General features: G+C 45.1%; 1 protein-coding gene across 1 annotated transcript; it reads right to left on the reverse strand.

The window, feature by feature from the left end:
• Positions 1 to 7692: 7692 nt before the first annotated feature.
• Positions 7693 to 8652, reverse strand: OR2AT4 (olfactory receptor family 2 subfamily AT member 4). Its single transcript, XM_010214466.2, has one exon. It carries the CDS (start codon positions 8650 to 8652, stop codon positions 7693 to 7695), a length of 960 nt encoding a protein of 319 aa, XP_010212768.2.
• Between the last annotated feature and the right edge of the window lie 1540 nt (positions 8653 to 10192).

A 10192-nucleotide genomic window follows, 5' to 3' on the forward strand; every position in this document is an offset into this window, starting at 1 on the left:
CCACCCCATTCTATCCCATCTCACTCCATCCCATCCCATCCCATCCCATCCCATCCCATCCCATCCCATCCCATCCCATTCCCACCTACCTGCTCCTTCTCTGTCCGCAGTCACAGCCCAGGTCCTGCTGCCTCCCTCTTGGCCCCGCCCACTCCTACTGACCCCGCCCACCCACCTGCCATCAACCCCACCCACCCTGTTTAGCCCCACCCACCCTATTTGCCCCACCCACCCCACCTGGCCACACCCACCCATTTGCCACCAGCCCCACCCATCCCACTTGGCCACACCCCTCGTTTGACCCCACCCACCCTACCAGGCCCCACCTCCCTTATCTGGCCCCTCCCACCCCACCTGGTTAGGGTGAGTACAAAAACCCTAAACCTGAGTGATGTGTCTTGCTTTGCTGGAAATGCAACATTTTGTGGAGAAAATGCAACATTTTTGAGGCAAGAACCCCCTAAATGACTCCAAGAGCAGTGAGGAATCTGCTGGTGCCTGGAGCAGACGATGGCAGGTGAAATTAGGTGCCAATGCACCCAGAGGAGCCATCCTCGTCCACCAAAATGTGGCCTCTCTTCCTGGACGGGCCCCAGCAGCCCCGCTCAGCACTGAGTAGCTGCCCAGAAGTTTTAGTCATTTCCATGGTTGTCTTCACGCCCTTCCCAGGCTGATGACATCTAATTTGGAACTCGTTAGTGCGTGTGATTGGGTTGTCTTTGCTCATGCACGTTGCTCTGTATTCATCTATGCTGATGTTCAAACACACAGTGGATTCAGCGGTTCAGGATCACGGGATCCTTCTGCTGCTCTTCACTATTCATTTTTGCTCTTCACTATTCATTTTTGCTCTCCTTAACAAATTGGGCCATGGGAAGATGTCACTTCTCTGCTTACTCCCACAAATCCCACAAAAGCCTGGCAAACTACCTGGACCCAACTGCCATTTGCCCTTCATGTAGTTTCTACCCTTGTGAACAATCCCTATTAGCCACTTATTAACTTATGCAAAACATTTTTATTTTTTAATAGGCTTTGTTCCTATTTTGAAGGTTTGTTTTGAGGGTAAATGACAGAGTGAAGATTATTCAAGTATAAAGAAGGAGGAACCAGGCACAGACACAGCTGGAGGGTTACAGTAATGCTAATGGATTTCTGTAGCCCTCCAGAATAAAAGGGCTAGCTAATTTATAAAACATAACAGTGAAACTTAGGTCAGCCTAAATTAAGCTAAAACTTAGGTCAGCTTAAATTAAGCTAAACAGAGATGTCAGGGAAGAATTAAAAAGAAATGGCTGCGATGAGAGCTGACTCTTCCCAGGGCTGCATCACACTGGCGTAGGTAATCAGAGGGCATAAAAATAGAGCAAAAATTATATGTGAGCCACCAGAGAAAGGGTGATGAATTGGGTACATCCACACTTATAATTATGCAGCTTTATGATGCGATTAGTCCACATGTTGCTCCGTGAAAGCAGAGGGGATGAACCTGGCTGTGCCGGAGCGCTCCGGGGGCTGGATGGGGCCGGGAGGAAGGAAGGAGGCAGGAGGGGCTGCGGGAAGCGGCAAGGGTGGGTTCAGACACGAACGTCCCCAAAGCAGCAGGTCACCGTATGCAGCAGCAAGGGAGGCTGCCTCGCTGTCCTGTGCACTGCAGGAGCATCAGAAGGGCAGTTTGAGCTTGTGCAAATGATCCAAAATCAGCAAACCGGGGGTTCACAGGCCAAGGGCTTGAGCTGTCTTTCCGAGATGCTGCTCTGAGCTCATCCTCGTCCTCCTGCCTTAGCAATGAAGTTGCTATGCGTTCACTAGTGCAGCTTCCATTCAATTTAGGCAGCTCTTTCTAAAGCTGTGAACAGTGGTGTGAGTCAAAAACATATGCTTCCCCAAAGAAAATGCCTCTAGGCTCTAACCAAAGAGCACAATCTGCATTTTAATCAAAAAGCAGATTGCAAAAAACAACACCAGGACATTTATCAGGCAAAGGACACCACCAAATCATTTTAAATATTTCAGGATTACCATAGATGCTTACCAGACTGAGATTTGACCGGGAAACCCTACTCCGGTCTATCCACAGGTTGGGAAGACCAAAAGCTTTGTGGAAGTAACCAGACAAAATTGCTGTTTGCACAGTAAATCTGAGGACTGAAAGACACACAAAGTGACAGACAGGCTGCATTTTGCTCTCAAAACTGGGAAACCTCTGTGAATTATGGTTCAGGTCATCTTGTAGAGCAGTAATTCCCTGGCACGGACACCAGCTGGCTCCCAATCCATGCCAGTAGATGCTGCTCATTTTTCTTTCCTTGAAGACTGGGATAAAGATGCGTGAGGCCAAAGAGAGGCCTTGCTGGGACCCTCACAGTGCCCCATCCTTTCTAATAGCAAAAGCCCCTGGATGTCACCGCTCTGACGTGGCAGATAACGAAGCAAAATATCACCCAGTGAGGGCCATGGGGCTTAATGACCCCCGGCAGGATCTGAAGGACACCCAGCTCCTGTCGTGGCTCACAGCCATGCAGATTTCCTCAGAAGCAGCCTTGACGAAAGCCATTATATAGGAAGGCTGCAATAAAGCGTGACTCCGAAGTGGCTTCCCAGATGCTGCCTGGGCTCCCTGCAGTTTGTGCCATAAGGTTTTTCTTCTTCTGTGTGCGAAGGAAAAAAGCCTTTCCCCCCATCAATTATTTTCAGACTCTCTCAGCGTGACGAATACACAGCCAATGTCATGTAGCTTTCTGGGACTGAAGAAATGCAGTCAAATGAAAGCAGAAAAAAGAGACAAAAAGCAAGGGAAAGGCCACAGATCGATGTCACCAAGTGCTACAGGGCTGCAGGAAAAAGCCAGTTCAACCACCAGAGGAATGATGAGTTCCACATCCAGCGACTTCTCCCACCACCATTCCAGTGGAGACCTGCATGTGCTTTTATGTAGGTGAAAATATTGACATTGAGATCTTTTGCTTGATTTGACCCTTCCATTTTCTGATTTTCTCCGCTATTGACATAAAAAATAGCCCGTCTCAGTATTCCTGTAATACCTCTCTCAAGAAAAAGTGATCTGAACTGCTGGTATATGTTAGTTTAGAAACTTTGCTGTTTGGATGAAAAATAAAGGCTTTTTACACAGTGTTCTTCAGGCTGAAATACAAATTGGGTGTTTAAGCTAGGAAGGTTCATATTCGTAATAGACTGAAGACACAAATATACTCTTAGCTGTATCTGGAAAACTGATGCTCAGAATCTACAGGATTCTTCTGCTAGACATGATTCTTATTTATTTTTTTATTTCATCTTAAACTCCAATGAAGCTTTGGAGCAGAACTACATATTATGTGAATGCAATGTCTTGTAACACAAAGTGGCACAATCCCTCTAGATACTATTATAATGCTATTGATGCAGATAATAAATAATATTAACTGGAAATGGTTTCTATGTGTTAGGGAGAATAGCTCTGCTGTCAGAGGTAATGAATGAGGTGATGGTTTTAGCATCCTGGCTTTGTAGCTATTTTCTGCAACGTTATTCCAATGTTGTTTGCTTGCAAGCCCCTCTATCCCAACTGCCTGCTATAATCTTCTATTCCAATCACTGTCGCATCCAAGGAATGGCCAAAGTCAACCGAATTCATCGCTTTGCTCTTCAGCAACCATCAGCATCGGGTCTTACACCAAAAAAAAAAAAAAATCCATCTAGGCCAAGTGAATGAGCTGCTCACATTAAAGAAGGTGAAAATTCCCTTTAAAAGCTGCCTAAAATCATGATGACGTGACTAGGAGCGGATTTAGGACTCACTGTCATGGCAGGCTCAGCTGCTTCCTCAGGAGGTCCCAGAAAGTCCCATCTGCTCAATGACAAAGCAGTGACAGGAGCAGTGTAATATGCAAGGGAGAAGAGAGGTCCAAATACCAGCTTTATATTGAAATAATCTTAAAAATGAGGCCCGCATGCTGGGGCGGTGCTCATTTCCAACTATGATTCACAGCTCTGTGCCATTTCCCGTGACTCCCATCGCGTTCGTTTCGCAGCTGGTCACCTCCTGTCCCCTGGCAATGGGGGAGATCTCAAGGCTGGTCCCTTCTGCAAGGCTGAATTATTTCTTTTTCTCATGACTAATCAATGCAAGATAGTCCTCAGAGCGCAGCACGGCACTACCTGTTTTCTCGTAAGCGTACTGTGAGGACATGCTCACTTTTTCTCTCAATTTCTCTCAATTTTGATCTGCTTTCTAGGCCCTTGACCCGAGGCAGCACATACAGTGGCTGGGGTGCTGCAAAGCAACAGGAGATGTGGTCCAGGCTCCTGGTAGATGGAAGAAGGAGCTGGATCTGGGCCAACCTTGTGTCTCTCCTGACCAGAGGGCTTAAGGACAAACCTTCCAGAGGGATTTCCAAGCTCTGGATCTCAGGAGAAGCAGGTATCCAAGCCCAAGGGGGATACCCTCTGGGCTAAGCATTGCTGTTGTGCCCAGCTCCTTGCACATCTGGGTGCTGCCTGCTTCCCATGCCCTGGAAAAAATCCATACAAACAAAGTATATCAGATCCACATATCCATCTGGGATATGTGATTTATCCATCAAGGGCTCTTTTCTAGGAAATGCCCCTGAAAAACTACTTTACTTGACTAAAACCATCCTCCTACATCTATCAGCAAGGGAATCTTTAAAGCATGAGTCAGCGATAATCTCTGGTTTTGATTATGGTACAACAAATACAGGATTATTTTATCAAGTTTTTTTGAACACCCTTCAAGAAGAGCATTAAAACACGAAGAGTGTTTAGAAAACCACCACAAGAATGGTTAAAAGTTTGGAATAGAGGCATTATAGCAAGAGTCTCTAGGCACCCATTTCATTTAGCTCATCAAAGAAGATTAAGGGAGAGTTTGATCATTTTATATGAGGATTTACATGAGGAGCAGAGATCTGGTGTTAGACAAAAAATAGAACAAGATCTCATGACAGGAAACTGAAAATGAGTAACATCAAAGTAGAAATAAGGCTTAGTTTTTTACCACTGAGAATAATAAAAAATAAGAACGTTTTACTGGAGGTTATGAAGGATTCTTTGCCACTGTACACTTTTAATTAAGAGGGGATTTCAACCTAAAAGGCTATTCTAGTTCTAGTAAAAGTGATGCAGAGGAGGCAGAAATACATTTGGATGAATTTGGTGGTTTGTGTTGTGGAGCGACGGAAAAGATGATCCCCAAAACTCCTTCCCAGGAGCCACTTGAGGATCATTTTCCTTCCCAGGACCAAATCCAGGATCTTTTCCCTTCCTGGGAAGGGAACTATTGGGACTCTATTTTAAGTTTTGTGCCTTTCTTTGTCTCCCTGCACAGCCCACTGCAGGACTAGGTCTTCCCCCAGCATCACCTTCAACCTCCCATTTGGCTTCTTCACATTGACAAGTGGCATCTCTTTATCCATCACCTTCAGCCTCCTCGTTAACCTCCTCTGTCCAGCCTCCCCCAGCTCCAATCTGATCTGAGCTTCCCTACTCAGGACACGACCTCTGCACCCACCATGGCCAGGACCTTCTCACATTGACACTGTTGGACCCTCATCATCCTGCTCTCCCAGTCTGAGCCCCTCTTCCCTGTCCCCCTTCTTTTCCAGACAAGCAGCCCAAGTCCTCCTGATCTGTGCTTGTCCTCTGGTCTTTGCAGAGCAAGACCCTCCACCCAACGTGGTCATCCATCATCAACCCAGAGCCTGCATCCTGAGCCACTCTTGTCTCCAACTCACCGCCATGCCAAGTATACGTGATGGGGAAGCTAATGTATTTTCTTGGGAAATTAAGGCTACATCCTGCATAACTGGGATCAAGGGAAAATTGGTTTTTCAGTGATCCACGGAGCTCCCTCTCTAACACAGCCTAATCCTGCAAGTCCATAAAACTCATTAGCTTGTCTCATAAAAGCTCTTGAATCACCCGAACTTACGCTCCTAAGTAGGCCAGGGAGATCCTTGGTGGAGATAAAGAATTTCCATCTTTCTGCTAAAATCTGTGCATCCTTCTTGTCTTAGGAAGTGATGATCAGCTCTCAATTTGCAGAGCTCAGCCCTGCTGTGTGTTTCACCTCCAACTATCCTTCTGTGTCAGCGGGATCTATGCAAGGACAACGTACTGAAGTGTTGCCACCTGCCCCACAGAAGGAGGAGATTGGGAACCCAGGAGTGGACACACCAATGTCATTGGCAACTCTGACTCATGCTTCCACTCTCATTCTCATAACAGAAAATCTGTTCTGCACTTCAGGGTCTCCATTTTAACCATTATAAGAGCAACCTGTCTTCTTCCTCCAAAAGTACCCCATTTTTTAGATTAACCCTTTCTTAATTCTCCTCCAAGGGGTACGGATCTTTGACTTATTCTCCAATTTTTGTGTACATCTTTGTACAGCACAGAACAGCAGCACCTGGGGCTAAATTCCATGTTCATAGTGTTCAGCCTGGCAGGGTCTTCTCCTATCTGGGTGGCAGCCCACCTCGCTGGAGATGCTCTGCTCAGATGCAGGTCAAGAAGCAATAAAGCTCCATCAAAGGAGGATGAAAGATCTAAAGTTTTTTTATTGATAATGGACACCCGTTTGGTCTTATGCTGATTCTCAAAGCAATGATCATGCTCTAGATAGAATGAGTCATCTTGAGTTAAAATGGTCTCTTCTCCAGCTCCATCAGGAGCTTGCCTGAGCAATGCCCTGGTCCTTCCTCCTCCACCATTGGCATCTGGCCGTGTTTGAGGGGCAGATAGGGAGTGGAAGATGGGCTGATTTACTGAAAATGAAGAGTGAGTTCATGCAAGAAGAGAGATAGCCCAACTCTTCACCCACGTATCAGCTGCAGCTGACCCCGACCCTTTTAATGTGCTTTGAAAGGGTCCATCAAAGATAGACATCTAGGAGAGGTGTATTTTTCAGTATGTTACAAAAACAGAACTGCTGGAAGCAATTAGAGATACTCATTTATGCCACAATATCTGCCTGTTCTGAAAAACAAATGAATTAAGTGAGCCACAGATAAATATTCATACTTTTTGATGCCTGATAGAATCTCTGCCTCTTCCAATTCATTGTGTTTTATTTGGCTGTTGCTTCACATTATCCTTCATTATACAGGAATCCATGAATCAGACTATATGATAAAAGAGGAAATTGGTAGTGCGATATTGCATGCAGAAACCGTTTCATCAAGCTCTACGTGTTGCCAATTAAATTTGTCTTTTACTTTTCCCGTAGTTTTGAAGTCTTATAAAGTAATATTGTAGACCATTTTCTCACCCAGAAATAACAATGCAGGCTCACCTCTCATTTTCAGGAAAATAACTGCTACCATGTCTGAAATTTTAAATTGAGGGAGTAAAATAATGAATCTTCTGTGTTGCAATGTGGAAGGGGGAGTATAATGTGCTATCATTCTTGTGTAGTTTTGTTCAGTGTGTTCACAGCTTTATTTAGTGCATCAGTGATTTAGTCACAGACGAATGTAAAATATGGTAGAAAATTATAATTTTTAAGCAAGTACACTAAAAACTTCATAGAAACAGGAAGAAATGCATTAATATAGGATATACCACAGTTCACAGGACCCAAACCAGACTGCAAAGACAATTGTGTCTTGATTAATCAAAGGACCAATTTTGCATCAGTCTTTATAATGCTGTAGATTTTACCCAAATAAGTTATTTTTTTTTAAGAAGCAGAGAAATTATCTGAAAAAATGTCTTTTTAACTGCAGATTTCACTTCCTTATTTCTCAAAGTGTAAATGATCGGATTTAGCAGGGGGGTTAAAACGGAGGATACAACATTGCTCATTACATGGATGTCAACGGGAATGTCCGCTCTGTAAGAAACATACGCGACGGCAATGGAAGAGTAGTAGGTGCTGACCACAAGCAAGTGGGAAGTACAGGTCGAAAAAGCTTTAGCACGTCCCTCTTTGGAGCTGATCTTTCGTATGGAGGCAATGATGAAGATGTACGAGAGGGTAACGAGCAGGAGAGGAACGACGGATACAGTCATGGCAATGGAGAAGCCCAAGAAGGTCTGGAGATGGGCGCTGAAATCCGAACACGCTGCTTGTACCACCGCGAGGTGGTCACAAAAGCAGTGGTAAACCGTGGTTGTTGCGCCGTAGGACAACCGAGAGGTCTGCACGATGGCGGGTACGGGGACGAGCAGTGCCATCACCCAGGCGCTCGCGGCCAGCTGGATGTTCACTCTCCTGGTCATTTTGGCCGCGTAGTGCAGCGGGTTGCAGATTGCTTCGTAGCGATCATAAGCCATGACAACAAGAAGCAGCGCTTCGGTGACCGAGAGCCCGTGAAAACTGTACATCTGCAGGAAACAGCCCCAAAACGAGATGGTTTTAGCGTTGGCCAGGAACATGGCCAGCATTTTGGGAACGGTGGTGGTTGTAAAGAGCACATCTAGCACAGAGAGGTTTATCAGGAAGAAGTACATGGGCTTGTGGAGCTTCGAGTCAACCAGGACTACGGTGATGATAATGACATTACCAACCAGGATCAGCAGGTAGAATAACAAGAACACAATGAAGAGGGTCATCTGGAAATCCTGCAGAGCCGGAAAGCCGACCAGGAAAAAGTGTTTAGTGGAAGCATTGCTGCTGCAGCTCTTCATGGCTTGTGGAAACACCTGCAGGGAAAAACACAGTGAGGAGACAGCCCTGGTCTGTGCACAGGAGTTTGTGGGGTCAGGAGCTTCTCCAGGGACCTTATAGAGGTTGTGAAAAGGATTCATGAAGTCACATGGAGTCAAGTGTTTTGCAGTGCACTTAATTCCACTACCTGGGACACATGCATGTGTGGTCTCAAAGCTGGGGTTACCACGGTTTAAGTTCTCTGCTGATAACGTGGCTTAGGTCTGAAGGCTCTGGGTGGTGTTTCCCACCTTTAGAAGTTGCCAAAAAAGGAAACAAGGATCACAAAAAAACTCGTCTGACTTTTCTTTTGCAGCAGTGGTAGCAGTCACGGGAACAAGACTCGCTGATCCGTTGGAGGACTCTCGGGAACAAGACGTACGCTCCGTGGGTTTGCTGGGAGGTTTGATGAACACCTTGGCTCCGATGGGTTGGGGAAGATTTGCCTACCCTAACTTTGGGCACTCTTTATGTAGAGACCTCCGGGTTCACCAGTCCACTGGGTTCCCATTCTGGGGAAAGGAGCATTTTCAGAGTGAAGCTCCTTGGGTCTGTTGTCCACCTGAGCAGTTGCCTGCAGGACATTCCCACTCTTTTCCCCAAGGGAATCCAGAGGATCAGCTCGGACTTGGACTCGCACTTTCCTCTCTCTTGACAGCTTTTACAAATTTTTCTACCCAATGTCATCCCTACCAGTGCTTTACACGTTACCTCTGGTCAGCTACTCTCAGCTCACTGCATTTCCCATAGTTGCTGCAGCACATGCTTGAGCTCCTGGGACAGCTGTATTTCAGATGAAAATATAGGGATTTTGTTTTATTTTGGTGCCCAGTTTGTTTCCTGGTGCATGAAAGCAAAAGATTTCTATAGGAAATGTCCTGGCTCATTTAGCCATCATGCTTTTATTATTATTTGTGATAGTAAGAAACCTTTCAGAGAGTTCTGAAGTTCGAATACTCCATTAGAAAGAAATCAGAAAAAAAGGGCCCGTCCATCTGCATGGACAGGGCCGTGATATATAGCATGATACGTGTGTTTTCCTCAGTTGTACTGGTTCTGCACTCCTTCTTCTGCAGCAGGAAAAAAAAAAAAAAAAAAAGGAGTATCCTAGAGTTTTCCACTTATTTTTCCATACCTCCATTATGTACTCTTAAGACTTCCCTGTTACAAAGATTTTATTTCCTCTCAGTGGAAATATTTCCTCTATTGCATCTAATGATTTAATGTCAATTACTGAGGACTGCTCTGCCCAAACCCTATGGAATATGCATGCCCAATGCAGGGAGAAAATAAAAAGGGCATTTGGAAACTTCTAGCCTAGTCTATTTTTTCAAATTACTGCTGCACACATAAAAATCTTTTTGGCACAAATTCCTTTTGAATCACTTCGTGTTCTCCAGCATCAGAAAAATGAAAACCGAAATGTAGATTCAAAAAAACAACCTTTGTTTTTGTTAGGTTCTGACTGAGAGAAGAAAAAAAGAAAATTAAGTTAGATTTTTTTTGCCTTTTCTTGATTTT

This window comes from Tinamus guttatus, unplaced genomic scaffold (genome assembly GCF_059628265.1).
Source record: "Tinamus guttatus ecotype Peru unplaced genomic scaffold, ASM5962826v1 Tinamus_guttatus_pri_ptg000533l, whole genome shotgun sequence".
NCBI lineage: Eukaryota > Metazoa > Chordata > Aves > Tinamiformes > Tinamidae > Tinamus > Tinamus guttatus.